Source organism: Haemorhous mexicanus, chromosome 1, assembly GCF_027477595.1.
Source record: "Haemorhous mexicanus isolate bHaeMex1 chromosome 1, bHaeMex1.pri, whole genome shotgun sequence".
NCBI classification, from domain to species: domain Eukaryota; kingdom Metazoa; phylum Chordata; class Aves; order Passeriformes; family Fringillidae; genus Haemorhous; species Haemorhous mexicanus.
In genome coordinates, this window is record NC_082341.1 from 116,458,600 (window position 1) to 116,481,437 (window position 22,838).

The 22,838-nt window shown below is 41.2% G+C and overlaps 1 protein-coding gene across 2 annotated transcripts in view; it reads right to left on the reverse strand.

Moving 5' to 3' along the window:
• Positions 1 to 1,520: 1,520 nt before the first annotated feature.
• The window catches only part of PRKDC (protein kinase, DNA-activated, catalytic subunit), an 83,045-nt gene continuing 61,727 nt past the window's right edge, over positions 1,521 to 22,838 (reverse strand). The window contains exons 69-86 of one of the 2 annotated variants that reach the window (XM_059860279.1): positions 21,483 to 21,672; positions 20,201 to 20,375; positions 19,924 to 20,111; positions 17,237 to 17,417; positions 16,560 to 16,720; positions 14,981 to 15,192; positions 13,875 to 13,962; positions 13,032 to 13,175; positions 10,093 to 10,297; positions 9,481 to 9,548; positions 8,990 to 9,210; positions 8,586 to 8,678; positions 6,610 to 6,699; positions 4,552 to 4,623; positions 4,268 to 4,469; positions 3,644 to 3,832; positions 2,928 to 3,067; positions 1,521 to 1,900 (exon numbers count right to left, since the gene is read on the reverse strand). In XM_059860279.1, the coding sequence (XP_059716262.1) occupies positions 1,696 to 1,900; positions 2,928 to 3,067; positions 3,644 to 3,832; positions 4,268 to 4,469; positions 4,552 to 4,623; positions 6,610 to 6,699; positions 8,586 to 8,678; positions 8,990 to 9,210; positions 9,481 to 9,548; positions 10,093 to 10,297; positions 13,032 to 13,175; positions 13,875 to 13,962; positions 14,981 to 15,192; positions 16,560 to 16,720; positions 17,237 to 17,417; positions 19,924 to 20,111; positions 20,201 to 20,375; positions 21,483 to 21,672 (2,824 nt within the window). In that variant the 3' untranslated portion in view covers positions 1,521 to 1,695. Of the gene's footprint in view, positions 1,901 to 2,927; positions 3,068 to 3,643; positions 3,833 to 4,267; positions 4,470 to 4,551; positions 4,624 to 6,609; positions 6,700 to 8,585; positions 8,679 to 8,989; positions 9,211 to 9,480; positions 9,549 to 10,092; positions 10,298 to 13,031; positions 13,176 to 13,874; positions 13,963 to 14,980; positions 15,193 to 16,559; positions 16,721 to 17,236; positions 17,418 to 19,923; positions 20,115 to 20,200; positions 20,376 to 21,482; positions 21,673 to 22,838 lie in introns of both variants that reach the window. The other variant, XM_059860272.1, reaches the window with a different exon arrangement.

Consider the following 22,838-nt stretch of genomic DNA (forward strand, 5'->3'; position numbering starts at 1 on the left):
CCATTCTTCAGGCCTCAGCAATCTTCTTCACTGAGAGTTTTTCATGGAGCTGTATGCAGAAGGCAGATTTCTCTACTCTCCAGCTGACAGATTCATTTGAGACTGGTGCCAGCAGCAGACATGGCCCCGAGTAAGACCAGAACTGCCCCAGGGCCACAGAGGAAGGAGGGGAATGGTGTAGGCAGGGAAAGGGCAAAGACTAATTTTTATTATACCCTTTATGATAATTATTAAAAGCCTCAATGAAATCTATATCCTACAGTAAATCTGGGTAATGAGCAACAGTAGTGTTTGAGAGAATTCTCTTTCTCCCTCACTCCCCATGCTGCAGCTTAAGCTCAGCTGGGAGCTAAGCCCCACAGAGCTTCTCCTCAACCCCCCCAGAGAGAACTGGAAAGTGAGAAAACTCAGGGGCTGGGATCAAGACAGGTAATAGGTTAAGCAAAAGCCGTGCACACGAGAGAAGCAAAACGGGGAATTCAGTCACCACTTCCCACAGGTAGGCTGGTGATCAGCCCTCCCTCCCCAGGAAAGCTGGAATGATGGTGACTTGGGAAGACAAATACCATCTCCTCCTCTTTCTCCTTCCCCCAGCTCTACAGGCTGAGCATGACACCCTCTGGTTTGTGATAGCCCTTGGGTCAGTTGGAGTCAGCTCTCCTGGCTGTGCTCCCCTGGACTCCTCAAGGTGTGAGAGGCAGAAGTAGCCTTGCCTCTGTGCAAGCCCTGCTCAGCTATAATGCAACATCCCTGTCTTATCAGCAGTTTCCAGCACAAATCTAAACCACAGCCCCACTCCAGCTACTCTGAAGAAAATTAACTCAATCCCAGCCAAAGCCAGCACACCTGAGAACTGGCTGCTGGAGACAGAGTCACATCTGGCACAACCTCCACAGTTTGGCATAAGCAAATTCCAAAGTGCAGCAGACATTCCTGTGCTGTGCTGCACTTATGGCAAGAAGCTTACCGTGCTCAGCTCTGTGGGCAGTGGCTGCTTCTGGCTTGGGCCAAACAATAATTTGGAAACAACACAGCATGAGCAGTGCAGACTTCCAAAGGACAAAGATAACAGGGTATAACCTCTAATTGCTAAAAACAGTCTCATCATTACTATCTTGTTATCCAGTAATGAAAAAGCTGTTCAGATACTCTAGGTGTTATCTAGAGCTAAGAGCCGTTTTCTGTTTAATTTCACCATGTGGCCCACTGATACTACTGATATGAAAATCTTCAAGTTTTAACTACAAATAATATGTGGCTGCAGAATGGTTTCAGTTGATTGTCATCAAGGTCTCTGCAAAAGAAAAGCACAGACTCACTACATCACTGTACTGACGCCCACAAGTTTGCAGGGTATGAATTTGTGCTTTCCACTGAAGGATCCCAGGGCTTTTCAAATAAATCTTTAAGCTCTATAGCCTCCCCAGTTCTTTCTACATTGATTTTAACACAAAGACAATAAAGCTGCTTTGTTACAGAACCACACACAAGAAAAATAATTAAAAAAAAAAACCACAAAATCACTGTTTGAATACAGCTTTAATACAAAAAGTTTATTTTCTCTATTAGTCAAGTTAACTGATGATAAAAATAGTTAAGAGTTTTTCTCCTTTTTGGCCTTAAAATTCTGATCTGGTTGCAGCTGTGCTTTAGGGTACAGGTCCCTTGGCAGACAGGGTTGTAGATGGCAGTTCCTCACATCCAGGGTTCCCATCCTTCCCAGACTCTGCCAAGAATATTGGGATCTGTTGCTTGATCGATGAGGCATCTCACTTGGGTCTCCTCTGAGAGTCCATCCTCTGGCTCTTTGGCTCTGATATCATGATTGGAGTTACCACGAGCCACAGCTGCAAAATCATTATAAGCAGGCGACCTCTCATGGCCCAGGCGCAGCTCATCGCTGAAATCGAGAACACAAAAATAAGCTCTTACTAAAAGAAAAAAGCAAAGAATCTGAGATGGGTTTTTAAATACAAAACAGCACTTGAAAAATAAAGCTTGAATTGAGATCAAGATGTGGAGACTGCTCAAGAGCTGCAGAAGGCTTGGCCAGTGAAGACTGGTGGTTTCAGGGGTCCTTTACTAGTGGGTATTCACCCTAACATGCCAATCTTGTCAAGGGTCTCCAGCTGAAAGAGGGATGCAGCAGTTCACATCCAAGCTGTTGATCTCTTTACCTGCTCTCCTGATTTGTGCCTGTAACAAGTATTTTGCTGCCTCTTCCAGTTCAGCCTTGACCACAAAAGGGACTCCTCCCAAGTCCTGCACTTTTCAATATTTGTATGGTTTTAAAACAGGCTTGCTTTCTTTGCTTTTCTGTCTTTCCCCTGATTAATCCAAAATGACTTTTTAAGAGAGGATGGAAGGGATTAATTGTACTTTTAACTGAACTTAAAAGACATTCTGGCTTGAGCCAGACTTGACTAGACTGACATAAATAACCTGAGAATGCCACCAGATTTGAATTTGATGTTTCTCATAAGCAGCTTTCCTCCATGCCTCCCCTACCGCTGGTACAGGTTCCATTTCAAGCAATGCTCCATCAGAAGCATATATTAATTTAAATATTATCCCTACCCTGAAAGCAGTGGAGACAAACATTAAGAACAGAGGGACTGAGGAGTATGAGATTAAGCAGCCTGAGAGGGAGGGGAGGCATGTGTTGCCAGGAGCAGTAAAACTGCTCAGAAGGCCTGAGCTGGAGCAAGAAAACTCACAGGGAGATATCTGGTGTTTTGGCTGGCAGGGTGATTCAGAGAGCTTGTACCTGGACCAAAATGATTCTGACAGAAGGTTTGCTGAAATTTTGCCCTGTCTGTCTCTTCTCTTTTCCTAGCCTCCATTCTATCCAAAGGGAGTAAAATCTGACTCAGGAGCCTTCCAAAGCTCTTAGTAAAGCAGTTTAAAGCAAAAGGACAGCATCTTACCAAGTGATTATTGCTGGATTAGCACCTGTAAGCTTTCTTCTGACATAGTTAACCTTTTGCAAAGGGTACCAGTTTACTTCAGATGTGTTTATTTCCTTAATCCATGTGCCTCCTTTTTTCAGCTGTCTTTGTTCAAAGTTCTAGGGAGAAAATATATTTGTCCTATTTATCATAAATCACACACTTGAAAAAAGCTTTCAAGCTGCAGATATAGCAAGTCAAGCCAGCATCTTAACTGCAGATGCAGTAGAGGACAAAGCAATGAGACAATGCCCAACTTGCCTATGACTTTAATTTACAACTGAAGTTGCTGAAGTGCAACTAGTTTCAGATTTTTTTCTCTGTTACTATTAGTTTGATATATATAGTGCTGTTTATTTAAGAGATTGAATGCAGAAAGTTGAAAATATTTATGCTGGTACCATAAGTGGCATAACATGATCAAAAGTTATCCACGTCTTTAGGATTATCATGAAAGATAAAGAACAGTACACTGATAACACAGACATATGCTACTATTTTTTGTGCATCTATACAGAATTCTGTCATTTTAAATACTTTTAAATTCAGTTTCTCTAAGAACTTAATAAAACAAAGAAAGATAAAAGGAGTACTGAGAGTGAGCTTCAAGGAATACTTCCTTTTTCATCAGTTATATTCTTATCACAGTTTAAGAATTTCCACATGAAGAAAAATGAAAGAGGACAAACCCCCACCTTCCAGTCCAAAGAAGGCTCTTTTACAAATACATCCATGGTACTGATGAGGAGGTCTGGATCTGAGCGATAAGCCCTCAGGGCATGCACCATCACGCTGTAAATGAGTCCCCACTCTTTCACTGGCATCATCAGATTAACAAACTGGCGAGTCAGGCGAAAGGGCATCAACTCTGGCACACTCAAAAACTAGCCAAGGGGAAGAACAGTCAAAAGAAAACAAGAAGTAAGAAGTCTTGGAACTGAAGGATTAGATGGGAATATTTTTTTATTTTTAAGCTTTGAAACCCTCTTTGTCACTTCACTGAAAATAACGTGCAAAAGTAGAACTGAACCAAGTTGTGACATCAAAGCTTTAGTCATGAGTATTCAGTGAAAGTGGCTGAATCCACTGTTGAACCACGTAAAACACCATCATATCGACTCTGTGGATTTCTGTAGCTCACTGCTTGTCTGAGAATATCTGGACTCAGATATTTATTAAACTGACTAGAAATTAATTGTAAGGATTATTTTGCACCAGAATAATGGCAACTGAAGAGCATCAAATTTAGTACTGAGAACACACACGTAATTGCACATAACAAATGCAAAAGCTGTAACAAATGAGTTGAAAACAAATACCTGTGTGGCTGCACCAAAAGCATAACCAAAGTCTATTCCCACCATGCCTCCTGTCTCCTTGTTAATCATGAAGTTGGACAGATGCCGGTCTCCAATCCCAAGTATCCAGTGGCTGATGCACATCAGTGCGTGCGAGCTGGCAAAGTGGGAGCGCAGGGCCAGGAAGGCCTCGGGAGAGGTGCTCATCTTCACAAAGGCTCGCCTTAACAAAACAGAATTCCCTCGTTGAATGCAGTCAAACACCAACATTCCTTTCACAGCGCCCAGTCATCAGCAGCACTTACCTCAGCAGGTCTTCTGGAACGCTGCTCTCCCTGCTTTTGAAGGATGTGACTGCTTCTGTACGGCTGGCATTCCTGCAAAGGAGTGGAGAAGTAAAGGTGGCTGCTGAGGTAACAGCCTGCTGGATGTTGGAAGTCAAGATGGGCAGAGTCCAACAGCATGAAGTTTAGTAAGTCCAAGAACCGAGTTCTACATTTTGGCCACAAAAAATCCCCTACAACGTTACAGGCTGGGGACAGTGTGGCTGGACAGTGTTCAAGCGGAAAGGGACCTGGGGGTGCTGGTTGAATATGAGCCAGCAATGTGCCTTGGTGGCCAAGAAGGCCAATGGCATACTGGCCTCCATTAGGAATTGTGTGGCCAGTAGGAGTAGGGAGATCATTCTTCCCCTGTACTTGGCACTGGTGAGGCCACACCTTGAGTGCTGTGTCCACTTCTGGGCCCCTCAGTTTGGGAAGGACATTGAGAGGCTTGAGTGCATCCAGAGGAGGGAAACAAGGACAGTGAGGGGCTGGGAACACAAACCCTGTGAGGAACGTTTGAAGGAACTGGGGCTGTTTAGCTCGGAGAAGAGGAGGCTTAGAGGTGACCTTACTAATCTCTACAAATTCCTGAAGGGAGGTTGTAGACAGATGGGGGTTGGTCTCTTCCACCAGGCAGCAACTGACAGAACCAGAGCACACTGTCTCAAGCTATGTCAGGGAAAATATAGGTTGGATATCAGGAAAGAATTTTTCACCGAAAGAATAATAAAGTATTGGAATGCTCTTCCCAGGGAGGTGGTAGAATCAACATCTCTGGATGTGTTTAAAAAAAGACTGGACATGGCACTGGGTGCTATAGTCTAGTTGAGGTGTTAGGGCATAGGTTGGACTCGATGATCTTAGAGGTCTCTTCCAACCTCATTATTCTGTGATTCTGTGATACGCTCATGACCACAGCAGCATGCGGTGCTTACTCCAGTAAGCAGTACAGCAAGGCACAAAAGGCTCATCCCCCCAGTTTTATCTGATTTTAAAAGTGCCCCATCCTCCCTCTTTCTCCCAGCAGTTATTTCCAAGAATGACATTTCTAAATACAAAAGAGTATGTGGTTTCATGTATTTTCCTCCAAATTAAGTTGATGGGTTAAGTTTTAATAAAGTAATACAATCATGTTCTTTCTGGCTGGACAGTCTCTTCCAAGCAGAGGAATTAAGGCCCCAGTTACATCTCTCAGCAGCAGGCTGAGCCTATCCTGACACTAGAGAGTAGTGCAGCAGAGGGGAAGCAACAGAACTAAAGAACTGGTGCCATGCAGATTTGGGGAAGGAGGCTTTGTCCTAGCCCATATCCAGTTCTGAATGCTTGTGAGAGCTGACATGTGCCGGGTGCTTTCCTTCCAGTCTACTTCCCTCTGAAAGGAGCAGAATTGAGAAATAGAGGACAGCCCTTTGGTGCAGCAGACTGGAGATGAGTGGGGGTGACTGGGAATTACTTCAAAAGCACATTCTGGATCCGAATACAAGTATTAATTCAGTTAAACAAGTCAAAGTTTTCCTTTAAAAAACAAGACACTTGGTTAAGCAGGTTATGAGCTTATAAGAAATGCTCTGGACACTTCACTTTACAGAGCTAGATCTAGGTAGGTGTGGAAATTCCTCTGAGAGGATGCTCAAGCTGGAACCTAAACCATCAAATATTCTTAAATTCTCAGTGAATCGTGGTGATTTTCTCTGTCCAACTCCAGCAGATGCTTGGGCTCTGAGGCAGCCTACCTAACTGCATAATCAGGAACAAGACGCCCAGAAAATAAAGTTGAAGAGCAGCATCTGCTTCTAGACACTTTCTAAAGGAAGTGAGCAAGCTTCTGGAAGCAGTCCTGTACTCTGGTAGGATTTTTGGCAAGAGGAATTTTGCAAAGCATCTCCAGGAAGACAAAGCAGTAAAATGAGCAAAAATCAGCTCTAGCCATCATATCATAATGCAGATCATACTTTTTTCCCCTGGAATTTCTACATCTCTGTGCGTGTGCACACTCTAGCTTCCATATTTCCCATGCAGTTCTCTTTTGAAACCTACCTGTACATAGCATGGTATCGAGAGATGCCCTGTGCTTTCCCACCCATCCTGGACAGCCACTCAGAATAGGTAGCACGAGGTCCTCTTGGGCTAGGGACAAAAAAAAGAAAAAAGCACCAATTATTTCCCTGTACGATCTCACCACCCTCTATTTTGTTATCCACAGGCTGTGTGCTGCTCTGACCCATGAGATTTTATGCAAAGGAAAAGTCATGAAGCTACAGCCTACATTAATTTTAGCCTTGCTATGGAAATGAATCTTATACAGAGTACAGGCTGATCCATTCATCTGTTTTGCCTCAGCTTTGAACACACTTCAGTCATATCTGACAGAAGATTAGACATCTCAAGCGTGTTAATTTGTCAATAGGTACTGTAAGTGCCTCCAGAAGAAAGATGAAAAATAATTTCTGCAGGGAGGGAAAGTTATTTTTGACACTCTTGTAGCCTTTGAGAAGCATTATGTAGTCTGCCACAGTACATGCTGCCCTTTGTCCTTCCAAAAGGGCAGGAAATGCAGGAAGGCAGTTTGGTATCTCCTCAGAATGCTCAAGAGAGGAGGAATGGGTGCTTGAACTTGGCGTATTAATCCCTAAGAAGCCAGTATTCATTAGTTGCACTGCTTATGAAATAAGTCGATATTTTTCTCCCATCTTAACTAAATACCTTAACTAAATCAGACCTTAAACTGCTATTTCTCAACTTAGCAGAGCAGCCACCTCCTCTCTTCCTTCCAAAGCATTTTTTGAGATAGAAAATGCCACTTCCATTTAAGAAGCATTTATCAGTTACAGACTGTAGCCCATCACTTTGGGATAAAAATTCAGAAAGTTGTTCCCCCCACCCCAACCAAAATTTTCCTTTGTGAGTGCTGTCACTTAACCACAGCTCATTATAAAATGTCTTAATTGTCTTGACTGAATAACATACGGGAAAATATTAAAGTCTATATACACAATAAAGCAAAGGGTATTTTTTAAAAATAAATTATGACCTGCTTTTAGAAATACACTGACCTTCTACACTGAGCATAAATTTCCTCCCCTCACAAGATGGTTCCATGTGAGTCTTCTTTCACTTTCCCACTCAGTGAATTGAGATCAACATAACATCACTGCTGTTCACAACACTGAATCAGACAGCAGTAATGCAGGAACTCTAGCAGTTCCTAAACTGCTCACAAATCAAATAACCATAGAAATAAACACTCTTTGGAGTCCAACCTCCACGCTGGAGTTTCCTCCAACCTGCCCCATAAATGTTAACCAGTAAAAATAAATGGTGACAACAGTCAGACAAACCCAAACAGAGATTATGTAACTGAGAACCATATTTGTAAATTAAACCACATTTCTAAATTCCAGGACAGAACTAGGCTGAAATGCCAGAATGAAGTCAGTTTTACAAATATTCAACCTGCAATTACAATCATGAGAATGCAATACAATTTATTCAAACCCAGCATTTGTATCCAGTCAGAGAAAGTGCTCTGTTACAGCTGAGTTCTGTGCATTTGCTGCCAAGTTCCATCCCCCATCACTGACTCACTGCTGAACCCAGCTTCTCAATAGCTCTGCCTCTACTCCCTTCCCCTGACCCTCATTGACCTAAGTCCATTTCCTGCCTGATCAAATCAAGAGATCAAAATCCTCTGCTTGTAAAATCAATCTGCTGATAAGGAAATGGTGATGATAATGACGTCACACAGGATTATAATTATAAGTCTCTTGTTTAAACAAGCTGGGTGGAGGATATTCCAGCTACAATGGCACTCATTAAACAAACAGTTGCCAATTACTAATTTGGGTCAGGAAGTACAAACTGCCTCCTTGCTTATAAATGCTTTTCTTTTATTCTTTAATTGCCCAAAAAAAAAAAAAAAAAAGTAAAAGAAAATCCTGCCACAAGACTGTCAGTTATCCAAAAACCCATTAGTAGTGGTATCTATTAGAGCAGACAGTTAAACCAAGCATCACCTGTAATAGCTGATATCTTCCTCTTCAGACATGCTACTTTTAAGGAATTCTTTTAAGGTACAAGTATTTTCCAGCCACTTGATGAGTCCCAGCCTGAAACAAAGTAAGTCAGAGATAACAAGTAGCTCAGAGCTGAACTTTAGAGGAACACCACAAATGGGAAGGAATACATTCTACTGCCTGTTAAAAGAAGGTTAAAAGCTACCTATTTAAATATACTCTGAAAAACCAGTTTCCATACAAAGCAATTTCAATGTTGTTTAAAATGAAAAGGAAAAAAAAATTAAGCCAAGGCATCAAGCACTCTCAATCTGAATCTGGCATGCAAAAGTCTCACTTTCCAACATCCCAAAATGAACAGATGCTAACAAAAGGATTTCTGTCCCTTCAAGATAAATGCCTACCTTGTTGTCATGGGGATGACCTGGTAAGTTTTTAACTGCATGTTTCTTTGGCTACATCTAGCATCTTGGGAAAGGATAATGTTCATTACATCAAACAGCTGCTCAATGCGTTGGTCTTGTCGCAGGTCTTCGCCACCTTTGACAAGAAAAGGATATTCCCGCTCATCGCTGCCTCGGATCGTTATACGTTTTGGCTTCCTCAAAGATTCCATCACACTTATCTTGGAAAAAGACAGGAAAAAGAAAAATATTTGTGACTGAAGACTTGGTCTTACAGAATCATCGCTGGAATGAAGCATATCTGTCATTCCTAGATGACATAATCAAGTTACTCAATTATAATAGAAAAACAAATGCCCACTTGCAGCCTTTCCTTTGTATGCTGCAAGATGTGTAAACAAGCAATGACCCTGCTACTACCAAATTCTTCAAATGCTACATGGACACAGATTTATACCACACAGGATCTTGACTCAATCTTAAAAACATACCCGTTCATCAAATCCAGAGATTTTTGCGTGGTACTCTGGCAGTGGTTTCCCTTTTCCATCGTACTGACCTGAAGTGGCAGTGGAAAAAAAAATATTAGTACATAGCCTGATGTTATTTTAAAGTGTGTTTAACACCAGAACACACATCCAAATGTTTTGTCAAACTGGTAGAGTGACAACTATGAATAAAATATTTTTAAATGCATAAAAAAGATCCAACATACACATAGCATGATTTTATCTGTGAATTATTGATATTCTCTCCTTGTTTAGCTGTTAGAATTGAGCTCTTGCTGGTTTCAGAAGACACAACCTTTTTTGTACTAGATTTAAACATGTATTAGATTTATATATCAGATTTCATGGAGTCAGGCCTTTAGAAAAATACTAAATTTTTAGGTAAGAGATACAAACTTAGATACAATTTTAAAAATCAGGACTACGGCTTAAGAATGGATTTAAGAGATAATGAATGAATAGAATTATTTCAAGTAAGGCCAGATCCAGGCTTAAGGCCAGAAAGAAGGGTCATATAGCCAATATAAGAAATAAAGCTCAAGAGCAACTTTCTTGTAAGGGATAATTAACCATTGACACTGAACAGGAACTTACCAGGAACCTCCAGTTCACTCCTCAAGAACTCAGCTTTGAATTCGCTCATCCATGGTGAACATTCTTTGAGGTTCCCAGGTTCTTTATGGGTTTTGATCATTTTTGAGTGGAGAGAATTTGCAATTGCATCGAAGTCACTAGTCTTCATATCCAACAGTTCTGAACCACCTCTGCCAAAATGATGATCCAGGTCCTTCCCAAAAGCCTAACAATCATTTATAGAAAGGAATCCTGTTTACACAGTGCTAGAAACTACCCAAGAGAACCAAAAGGGCACCTTCCTATCTATATACATGGCTTGTCTAGATATTAGGGAGAAATTCTTAATATAAAACAGAACAGGTTGCCCAGAGAAGTTGTGGATGCCTCGCTCCTGGAAGTGTTCAAGGCCAGGCTGAAAGGGGCCCTGAGCAACCTGGTCTAGTGGGAAGTGCCCCAGGCCATGGCAGAGGTGCTGGAACCAGATGATCTTTCAGGTCCCTTCCAACCCAAATCATTCTGTCACTCTATGAAATGTTTTACATGCTTTATTTACTATTGGATTTATTATTTGTGAATTTATTACAGCCTAGCAATAATTTTGGACATAGAATGCATAAACCCATATTTTAAACTATTCAAAATATCCTGATGTAGGAAAAGAGCAAAGTTTTGGACACTGATCTATTTAATGAACAAAGTAAGTATTATCTACAAATAGTTAACTGAATTGACTTCCTGTATTCATAATTCAAGGTTCTAAAAAAACCAAGTGTTCCTTCTTGGACTGGGTATTAATGGCTTGGAAAGATTTTTTTTTTTAATTGCCTGATCATTTTTCTACCAAGCTCTGAAGACACAGCTATTTCACTAAAATAAATGAAAATGCAAAAAACATTATCCTTTTGAGGAGACTGCTACAGTCAAAAATCATCTTTATCACTAAATCTATTTCCAGATTATGATCCTGAAGTGCTCCACGTAGTAGAGCAATTTTATGTGTCAGTCAAGGGAGACAACTTGTTTTTTCCCCAGCAAGGACACTAGAAACGATACAGTAATTTTCACAGCACACTTTGTTTCTTCATACTAATGCATCATGAAAGCAAAGACTTCAGAGCCTGTGCACCATCACCTTGACTCTCTTCTGGAGCTACTCTCTGCTCTCCCTCTTCCCTTTACCAGAGGGGAACAACCCTGATATCCCTCTCCAGCACCTCCCTTGCTCTTCTCCCTGTATCCTCTAACACTGCACATTTCAGCGTTTTAAAGAGCCATGGATTTTTTTTTTTTTTTTGGTGTGGGCACACATATAATCCAAACAGCCTTTGTGCTTATGCCTGCTACATCCCTTGCTGGGCATGTACCCTGTAGCTGCTCCCCTCTCCCTACCCCCACCCCTGTCACCGGCACATCCTGCACATTCTTATCCCCCACTCTTTAGTTTGAAGTCATTATCATCAAAGACCCATCTTATCTCACAGCAACACATTCAGAGGGCTAGTGTGCCCCTAAACTCCCAATTACCCTTTCTGCTTCATTATCACCTCACCTCCTCCCGACTCCACCTTATTCTCATCCTCCACCTTTCCCACTCATGGGGAAGGAATCTCCCTACAGACACCCAGGTTAGTTTATCTAATGCTAATGGGACATAGGATGGCCACAACGGGAGACAGCTGGATGCACCCCGCCCTGGCCACGGGGCTATGCACACACAGTACAGGCACACAGTCAGGACCTCCTTCTATAGGAGTATCACTCTCCTGCCCTCAGCAACTTGCAGCTCAGGGATTTCTGCACCAGGGAGTGTGCATTTATATGTAAAAGCTCTTAAAGCATTGCTCCCTCTCCTTGTTATTGCCTGCCTGCTGTCTGAACCCATAAAAGCTCCTAACACCCTGCAGCAGGAGTTCAGCACCTAAGTGTGCACTGAATGAGGAAACGCTTCTCACTGGTCTGAACCTGCCACTTCCATAGAGCATTTACTTCCTGTTCGGTGCTCCTGATAGAATCATAGAATTCCTAGGGTTGAAAAAGACCTGTAAGTTCACCAAGTCCAACCATGGGACTGATGTTAAGAGCTTTACTGTATCTGGCACCATTGCATCTTTTCCAACTGGAGGAATGCCAAAGTTACTTGTGCAGTGGTTACTCTGCACCTCTGATTATTCTTGCCACTTTGAACCTCATCCAATTTTACTGTATCTGTGCCGAGAATACTGCAGATGAGAACTATGATGTTTAAGAAGCCAGAGTCAGAGAAGGCTGCTATGCCATGTTTAGTTCTCTATTCTTAATAATGATGAATATTTGCCTTTCTTTCTTAACTACCCTTGAGTTTTCACAGCTGATGTTTTCAGGGAACCATCACAAATCAAGATTTTGTTCTTGAACTGCAGTAGTCATCTAAAATATGCAGAATTTCTATATGATACTAGGATAATTACATTTTCTTGCCACATGTGTCACTTCATTTTCTATGCTGATTTTCACCACTTTGGAATTCAGTCAGTTTTGTAAAGTCTTTTCTTTAATTCTTCATAGTCATAACTCTTCTGTATAAGTACCTTCGTATCGGCAGCAAATCTGAGTAGTATAATACAGCAAAACTCCCTAAGGTGCTCATAAATCCTTGGCAGCAGGGAACAAAAAACAAAGCCAGATTCCCACGGATGATTAGAGGCTCAGGTCCTAAGAACCTGGCAACATTCAGGACAGGAGAGGTAGAAGCTGTGTAAGACAGTACATTTATCCCTGCAGGGCAGTTAGAAGTGGAAAGTGAACTATGTTAAGTCCATGGCTTCTAGCAAAGAAATCCCAGTCCTGTACTCCCGACTAGATCAAGTCTCATCACGTCCTGCAGCACCTGTAAAAGCTGTGATCTGGTTCCCTCTTTTGATTTTCTACTGCCTTCTAGAAAAGCCATGATGCCAACACTGCCCAGCAACCACATATACCTGAATAAACCTTTTCCTCATCATTCCAAGGCCAGGACTCTCCAAATTTCCCAGATTCTTGTACATTCCTTCATACATTTCCTTAAGTTTCTTTTTGTTTCTCTGAGGTTTTGACAACTCATTTCTGACATCCTCAGCCCAATCCTGCAAAGAGAAGAAAACAGATGAGTACTGAGAAAAGATTTATTGACCCTTGCTTTTCAGTAGGCAACTCAGATTGCACTGGGGTTACTGTATTTACTAATAGTCAAATATTGTGTGTCTTTTGACAAAAAAAAAGAGCAACCAAGAGACTGTGGAAATATTTTCCTTTTGTTCTGTGTCTTGATAAAGTGTTTCTACTTTATTATGGTAATTATGTTTACTGCCATAGTGTTTAGTGCTAAGAAAGCCTCTGTGAGGCCAGGAGTGGCACAAAACATAGGACAAGAATCATTTGGACAAACAAGTGAGAACATAGACAGGGATGCCCAGAAGGGAAAGGGCATAAGAACACAAGTAGTTGAACACATGTAGTCCAAAATTATAAAGATGGCCACAAATGATAATTCTGTAAGGGTTTCAGAATGATTAAGGAAGACTGTGGGGCAGGGCACAGACCCTGAAGGGGAAAGCTGGAAAGGGCTGGAGCAGAACATCCAGCTGGCACAAGGGAGGGAGTCCATCACCAGTGAAAGCTGCTGACAGTACTCCAACACCATCATCATCACCATCAGTTGGTGCTGAGCTGAACCACTTCCTGGGGCTGTGGTGTCAACTGAACTGCATCAGGCTCCGCCCAGCACTTGCTCTTCTGAGCAGAGGGAGAGGAATGAAGGGGAAGTGGGGAAAAATACACTTTACCTTGAAAATCATTACAGGGTTAGAGAGCTGCTCCAGGGAGTGAACAAAATCTTGAACTACTCCTCCTCTATCCAACTTATTCTTGATCCTTTGAAAGAAGAGAAAAATGCATCACAATGCAATAGGAACTACCATCACCACCTTGCTTGCTTATAAGCAATGATCTAGACTGTCTGCTATATACAAGAATCTGGTTAAACAATTCAGGTGTAGGTAGGTAAGACTCCCTTAGAATTCCCTCTTGGGCTGCATGACTGTTTATATGTTGACTAAACGTGCCACACAGCTCCCAGTTTTTTAATTATATATCCCACTATGAAAATAGGAACTTGGTGGGTGAGTGGAAAGCATGCTTGAAACAGATATAGGCATTGACCAGACCATGTGCCCTGTCACGACAGTTACTGAAGGGTGATACTCCCTGTGAAACACATAACTTGGTATTTTTATTTTAAGCAAAAACTTATTCAGCAAATGTATCAAATTTGAGAAAAGGGCAAAAAGACACCCAAAATTTTAAGAGTGGTTCTACAGCATTTTGTGATAGAAACTGATTTTTGCCTGGAGATTAACTCAAGTGTTACTGCATGCCAAAAGGGACAAGGGAAAGCCTGTAAGAGAAGCTGCATGTTGCACACTGAATAAGCAGAGAACACCACAGCCAAGAGCTGTCATTCCCAAGAGAACCTGCATCCATTTCACTGTCCTCTCTGAAGTCTGGCATGAGTGTCTATTCTATTTAAACATAGCTGCTTCCTCTTGGCATTAGAAAGATGATAAATGTTCAATACCACAGAATTACAAAGAAAAAGGCGTTGCCTCTCTGTGGTCTTTTTGTTTTATCTTGGGAAAACTTTTAACTTGCAACAGCCTGGGCACTATATGTTCCCAACACTTCATAAGGTTTCATGCCACCAACCTGAGTGTGCCTGATGCTGACACAGCTGACGTATTGCATTTCTCTGTGCCTTTAAACAAAACTCAAGACTACCCTCTAATATTTCTCATGCTCGCTAAAGAAAAGGGTTTGCGTAGGAAAAACAAACTAATCTATCCACTCCTGAAAAAAAAAACATACAGAATAGCTACTCCAATTGCAAATTCACCTTTCTACAAACTCCTTGTTCTTGCAGCCAGCTGCAGTATCTTTAAAGCAGTAACTTTCACTGCTGATCATGAAAGGGTAGATGAGTGCCTGGGGGTAGGTATTTGCAATCTCTTCAACAGTATGTTGTACAGCTACTGCTTCATCCTTGTCAAGTAGTGCCATCATCTGGCTAATCCAACCAATGAACTGCCAACAGGGAACTGAAGAAAGCTGCAAAAACAAAGACACTGCTTTCATCTTTGGTCTTCCTCAAAAATATCAAATACAGCAAACAAACAAAACTGCTCCATGGTGCAGTCTGACAGAGAAATGTGAGAAGGAAACAGAGAATGTCAACTAGGTGTGCAAAACATCCCCCAATGAAGCACTGATTTAATTATTATTATTACTATCACTACTATTACCATCACTACTGCTGCTTAATGGGTTTTCCATCATAAAGATTTGCAGCTTGTTGATCAATATAAGGCTTTACACTCAAACTTGTGTCTTTTGTCTCTGGATGCAATACAATAAGTTTTGGTCATCACATACACACCACTCAAAAATTTGAAGGAATTCAATTCCAACACCATTGGGTTAAAGTCTTGATTTGAGTAAAAAATGCCAGGAAGGAGAACACTGAAACTCCTATCACAGTTTTGTCCTTTGTTCATCTTTAGGCATTTCTAATAGAATTTAAGATCAAATTGGCAGCATTTATCTCACAGAAAGACAGAGGATAGGATAAATAAATGCCTGGTGAGCTCCCTCTTCTGATTGAGATTTGTCAGCTTGTGTCAGGTTCTGTCTGAACTATTGGTGTTTCTCCATGGCCACACCTTGTGCACCTCAGCCATTTCTGCTATTTTCTCAGTTCCCTGGGATAATGAATCCGAGTTTCTGCCTCACTTGAGCTCCTTCTCTCAAAGGGCCTGGTGCTCTGGGAGAAGCAGCACAATGACATGGGCTTGGAAAGACAGGCAGGCCAAGGCAGGAACAGGCAGGAGTCACAGAGAAGGTCTCAGCTTATCTGTCCCACCACAGCAGGGAAGGCTCGTGCTATCCTGCCATGGAATGGCAATGGACAGACAGGTTGTGGAAGGAAGGAAAGAAGGAAGGAAGTGGGAAATACAAAGGAAGACAAAGCTGTAGTAATCTCTGAAGTGAAGAAGGACAGGAAAAGGTGGGTGACATGGAATGAGTCTGGAAAAGCTGCTGGCTTTCTGCATACAGGAAATTCAGTCTACAGGAATGAGATACATTCCTCACCCTAATGCTAACCACCTTTGTCAACCCACTTAGATTGTTCTGAAGGAAAAAAAAAGACAGAGCATACCACAGTTGTTCTCCAGCAACTCTCAAACAAACATTTGGAATCAGAATAATGATAAAAAGCTAAATTTCTAAGAAAAATTTCCATCCACATTAATTAGACTCAGTAAGTTACAGAAAAGACAAGGAACAATGATGGGATAAAATTTATCTGATTTCCCTGAAGCAAAACGTACCAGTCTAACCTCTCTATGTATCCCACCCCTACCTTTAAAATTTGATTTACAGCAACATTTGCTGCCAGAAAAATTGAAGCAACTAACCTCTTGTGTCACTAGACCCAATGTCTCTGCTGGATATCTTTCAATTATTTGGAGCAGTCTAGGAAATCTCAGCCTGGCTTCTCTGGAATTCAGTTTTAAAGCTTTTATCATTTTCTCCACCACAATAGCTGGGAACTGCTGCAGATCCACAGTGTTAATTTCTGCCAAGAGACATTAAACAAGAATTATCAGAAACACCATCACTTGTTCCATGTCTTTGATCATCTGAAACATTCATCTTTACAATTTGGTATTTTTTTATCGAGTGTATTTTGTATTTTTACTTTGTTCTCCTTCCCATCTGTTTGAACTGCACACATCTGCAACACATGTACTTGGGGACTGTAAGGATTAGCTTTATCAGGAAGCTGCATCACTGCTGGTATCTTGCCTGCTTTAAAGACAAGGCTGCTGTGGTCTGGGAAGGAACAAGGGAAGCATCTGCTGGATATGATATATTTATCACAAGTAAGAGCGAGACTACAAGTGATCCACTAGTACCAAAGCTAGCAGGAACAGAGGAGGTGAAAAAAGGCATACAAATAATGTTGAACTGGAGGTCAAACTGCTCCACTGAAATTCAAGCTGTGCTGCTCACAGAGATCTCTTGGGTACAGCAAAAGCTCACAGATCACAGACAAATACCCCTCACAAGCTTAGGAGAAATCCTGACTAACCAAGCAAGCCTTCCTCTTCCCTGCGCAGATACTGGTCACAGAAGCTGATCAAAGTCAGATATGCATCCACAACTCCCACCATGTCCACATGGTCCACGGAGGAGGACTGCACCTCCTCTTCAGACTTCCTCACAGCACAGCTGAAACACTGAAAAGCCTTCTTGTTCAGACCTGCCAGCACCTGAAATTCAACCATAAGAGGAAAAAACCACATATTAGTGCTAAAGTATCGTTGAACAATCCTTTCTGAAACTGGAGCTTTGCTGCAAGTCTTGAGTGGATAAAATTTTAACTGTTTTAAGATGTTCTGAGCAGCTGATATAAAGGAAAAAAATTGGGATGTTATTTCTAGCAGTGATTTCCAGAACTTTACTTTCCACAATTTTCAATGGGAATACATGAACTTAGATTAATCTTTGGATATGTTAAGTGCAATTTTTGTCACTGCAGAAAAGTTAACGTTACTGGAAATTTGGAATCAGTTAATAGAAAATATAATAAAACTTTCAGGGTTTTTTCCTATTAAGACATATCTACAACATCTGCACTACAGTTACACTTGGAATTTGTGTTAAAAAAGCATGCAAACTATTTTGAATCTGATGCCTTTTCCTCTATTATAAATATAGTAATATTCATAATACATTTCTAATGCAGTTCATGCAGTCGGTGACTTGACAGGATTCTTTACAGAATTGCAGAAGCATGCAAGTTGAAAGAGACCTTCAAGATCATCTGTCCAACTGCCAACTCAGCACCACCACAATTACCCCTACAGCATATCCAAAAAGTGCCACACCCAGATGCCTCTTGAACACTTCCAGAGATGGTGACTCCACCACTGCCCTGGACAACTTACTCCAATGCCTCACCACTCTTTCATTAAAAAATAAAATTAAAAATTCTAATATCCAATCTGAACCTAACTGGCACAACTTAAGGCCATTTTATCTCACCCTCTCACTTGGAACATGGCAGAAGAGACCAGCTCTCACCTCACTACAATCTCCTTTCAGGTGGTTGACGAGAACAATGAGGTCTTCCCTGAGCCTCCTCTTCTCCAGGCTAAAAAATCCCAGTTCTCTCAGCTGCTCCTCACAGGACTTGTGCTCCAGGCCCTTCCCCAGCTCTGCTGCCCTTCTCTGGACATGCTCCAGCCCCTCAATGTTTTTCTTGTAGTGAGGGGCCCAGAACTGAACATAGGATTCGAGGTGCAGCCTCACCAGTGCCAAGCACAGCAGGACAATCCCCTCCCTGGCCCTTCTGGCCACACTAAATGCTGTAACTGAAATTAAACAGTCAGGTAGGTATAAGGAGACTACCAGGGTCAGAGTGCTGCTTAATATTAAGCTAAAATAAGGCTAAACTTCTTAATATTTCAGAAATCCCTGGTATGGCAATCTTACTCATCTGACACAGAAGAACTTTTATCCTCATCCTTTAGATTACCTAAAGAGGAACGTTCTTAAGAATTAGCTAATAAATGAAGCTCAAGCTTTTGCTTATGTTTCTATACACCTGAAAATTTAAAACCTTTTTTTTGCAGGAATTTCTTATTGATCTGCTTTACATTTAACAATGATAAAACACAAATTAAGAACTTTTTTGTTGTTGTTTTATACTAATATGGTTCACATTCCCTGAAGTGATCCTGCAAGAAAGATGGGAGAGGGACTTTTCACAAGAGCATGTGGTGACACGTGGGACAAGGAGCAATTGCTTCAAACTGAAAGAGAGTAGGTTTAGATTGGATAGTAGGAGGAAGCTCTTTGCTGCGAGGGTGGTGAGCTGCTGGAACAGGTTGCCCAGAGAAGCTGTGAATACCCCATCCCTGGATGTGTTCAAGGCCAGGCTGGATGGAGCTCTGAGCAACCTGGTCTAGTGAAAGGTATCCCTGCCAACAGCAAGGGGGTTGGAACTAGATGAAACTAGATGATCTTAAAGTCCCTTTCAACCCAAACCATTCTATGAGTCCATATATAAGTGTCTTCATGGTAGCTTTAGAAATTAGTAGATATAAGCCAGCAGTGGTACTTCAAATTCTTAATCCATTTGACAGACAAGGAGTCAAGGCCACAGCATGTGGGGCAACTGACAGCAAATATAATTTTAGTTGCAGCACAGTCTAGTACTGTATTCTTCAAATGCACACCTACCCAAAATAGGAAAAGACAACCTGCATGTGCTCTGCCTTAAAAAAATTCCACTTTTTTCTTCCATTAAAATTACCTAGATAAAGTAAGTGTATCAGTATTATAAATATCTTTTTATCAAAGAGAACAGTCTGGGGGCATTCATGCAGGTTACAAATGCCCAGCTGAAATCAAGGCATTCTTTGAGGAGCCTAAGCCTTGTCTTGCCACTGTGCATGCAGATGCTGTGACTATGTCTTCCCCCTCCACTCAAAATGCAGGTACAGAGAAACACAAGAACATTCTCCTGTTTAGAAAGGTTAGAGTGATGCAGAACTCCAGGAGAGCAAAACCTGGAAGAAACAAGCAACCACAGCCTTTTTTTTCTGCTTTTTTTCCCCCTTTTTTTATCTGGTGTTGCTGGACAAATCACTGCTAATAGCAGACAGGTTTCACATGCTTTGTATCTATCCACAGCCATCACTACATACTGAAGTAGTAATTCGTAGTAATAATGACACCGAAATTACTAAAAGATCTTCCCCTCTCATTTACCTTTTTGGGGTTCTCAAGGCTTTCTCCTGATATTAGTGATATCTTCCCAGCCTTCTCCTTCTCAATTTGCTCAAGACACCTTGGATCCTGACTAAGAGCATTGGCCATGATGTGATACGTAGTACCCAGAAGAAGATTCTGGTTTCGGAAGGCCATTATGTTCTTGCTGAGATAGTCAGATTTGGTATCTTCTGTTGGAATTCAAAAACAAAAGTTGGTAACTGGACAACAAAGCAACTTTGTGAAATAAACAAGGCGAAGAAGCAAAGGCTGTTACCAAGCAGGGAGATGGTTTTCAGCACTGAGAGCACGCGTTCAGGACAGCTCAGGTTGCGGCTGCTGCTGTGAGTGAAGCGGCAATAGGCGTAATTCCACCTCACCAGCCAGTCCTCCCTCCACCTGGCTTCCTTGCGCAAGTCTTTCAGGAGCTTCTTGGCCACTGCAAAGCTGCTCTGTATGCAGATTAAGAGAATTTTCAGACCATATACCTGAAGGGGCATGAAAACCTGCCCACTACCAAATGAGGGATGAGAAGATTTAAGTTACACAAGTAAAGTTACAGTCAGGCAAAGAGATGCTCACTGCTTGCCAGGTCTCATATTCAAAACCACATTTGTGCTAATGGAGAAGTTTGAATAGCAAAGAGAAGAACAGAGGTTTAAACAACTGAGAAAATCATTCCAGCTGCAGGAAGCATTTAACTGCTGTATAGTAGAAACACATATGGGAAACACAACTTGATTTAAGATATCATTAAGAAAATCACTTATGTTTGTATTTTGATGAGAACTTTCACAGAAGTAACATGAAAGGAAACCTTACTTTTCACTTATTCCTTCAAGAGTGTATAGTCAACAAAGCAATAATGTTATATTTGCTTATTAGATTGCTTAAAATAAACTCTTGTTAATGACTGCAGATTTCTGCAGCATCTCAGAAGATGGGAGACCTTGACATAATTATTCATCTTGTCTCAAGCTTGAAACACTTAAGACCCATCATCAAAAAGGCTGTTTCAGACATTTCAACAGCCAGATTCAACCTAAAATTTCTAAGTCACTTAACTTTAGTTCTTTCTTAGTGTTAACTAACAGCTAAAGAAAACTCTGAAAAAAAAAAAAGAAATCCAGCATTGCTGAATTGCTCATTGAAGTAAATTATACTAATTCAATCGTAATTCGTTTTCTTGTGCAGAAGAAATTATTTGTAAATAAGAAGCATAATGCTTGTTTGCAAGCATCCCTTCCATTAAAGACAAACATTTCAGATATTTTATCTGCCCTTCAGAGTGTCCAAAACCATCTGTGGATCAAAGGGGACTTCAGGCACATTTCCAGTAATGACAAATTATCATCATCAACTTTGTAATTAACGTTTATCCTTTTGTTTCCTTCATTGTGGAACTGACTTTCTTGAGCTTTCAAAATGTCCTGGACTGCAGGGTCAAAAAGGGACAAAGTTTGCCCTGGCAAAAGGGTACCAAAGACCCCTAAAAGGCTTTTCCAGCTTTTTCTATGTATCTTCTCAGCAAATTGGAAGCTATCAGACAGTATATTCACCTGTTTCCTGGCACTTTCTATCATCTTCATTTTCATATTGAATTTGCAGCTTTTAATCATTGAGTGAATGTTTTCACCCTGTTGATCCACTTCCATTTGGTCACCAGCACTGTATTCTCCATCCACCTCCATACTGTCATTGGTCTGATCTGAGGGAAGTTTCTCCTGCAGTTTGTCAAGAAAGAAACACCTGCACAACAACAGGAGTATAGATCACTCTGGTATACATTCAAGGAAATTATTGCTCCAAAGTGTTGATCTGCCTAACAGCAAACAAAGCTAATAAAAAATGTCAAACTACAGCTATCAGCTTTAGCAGGGCTAAACACAGGCCTCAGAGACTGGACACTCCCAACAGGGCCAGGTTGACCCTGAGAGCATTCAGGATCTTATACTGGCAAGATTAGTGTTAGAAAATGTCCATTATAGAGCAGGAGTTCTTGTTAGTTAGCTACTTTGTGCAAACTACAGTCGCTAAGATCACCAAGCCATAACTTGCATTTCAGCTTCACAGACGTGCAAACAAACAGAAGTCTCAATTATTTAGTGTGAGTGCCAGGCTTTATTTTATGTCAACCTGCTAGTCAAATGTTTATCACATCAACACATGCCAACATTGAAATCCGTGTTGCAGAACAGACCAGCAACCGCACTCACCTTTTGAAAGGGAATTGCCATGCTGAATCCTGTTACTCCACAACTAGTCCTATCTAATTTAATAGCACATCTCATTATGTAGACTGTTACTCAAAGCAGAGGACAGCACTACACTCTGAAGTGGCACTTGGCATGTCCTTTGTTACTAATTTAAGGTGAGATCGAGGTTTTCAAAAAGCACATAAAGTGTTTAAAACCCTGACAGCCCTTCAAGTAATAAATGTTTTGAGACTTTTTTCAGAAGTAATACACGCCAGGTATTCTGCCTAATATTGAACTGCAATAAGCTGTTGTGTAGTCATGCTTTCCTGACACCAAGAGATAACAAAATAAATCACACAGCATGGTATGTATCAGCAGCTACTGAAGAAGTTATGACACAGGAAAGGAGGACTAATCTAGATTTTCACTGGAAGAATAAACTGGGACAAAGACAAACGCTACGGCAAGGACAGAAGACTTTCAAATTTCAAAAAGCATTCCAGTGTCTTCAGAGCTAATCCAAAGGAGTCTCCAGAGAGCCTTTGTTCTTTCTAGCAACATCTGCACAACAGAAGTCTCCAATTAAAGCAGTGGTCATTAACTTTCCCATAAACAGGTGAGGCACTGAGAGTGACAGGGCTTGGCTTGTTTTGTATGCTCCCTCATTTTGAAACTGCCCAAGTATTTTTATTCATAACTGATTGGCCTTTTGTGTGG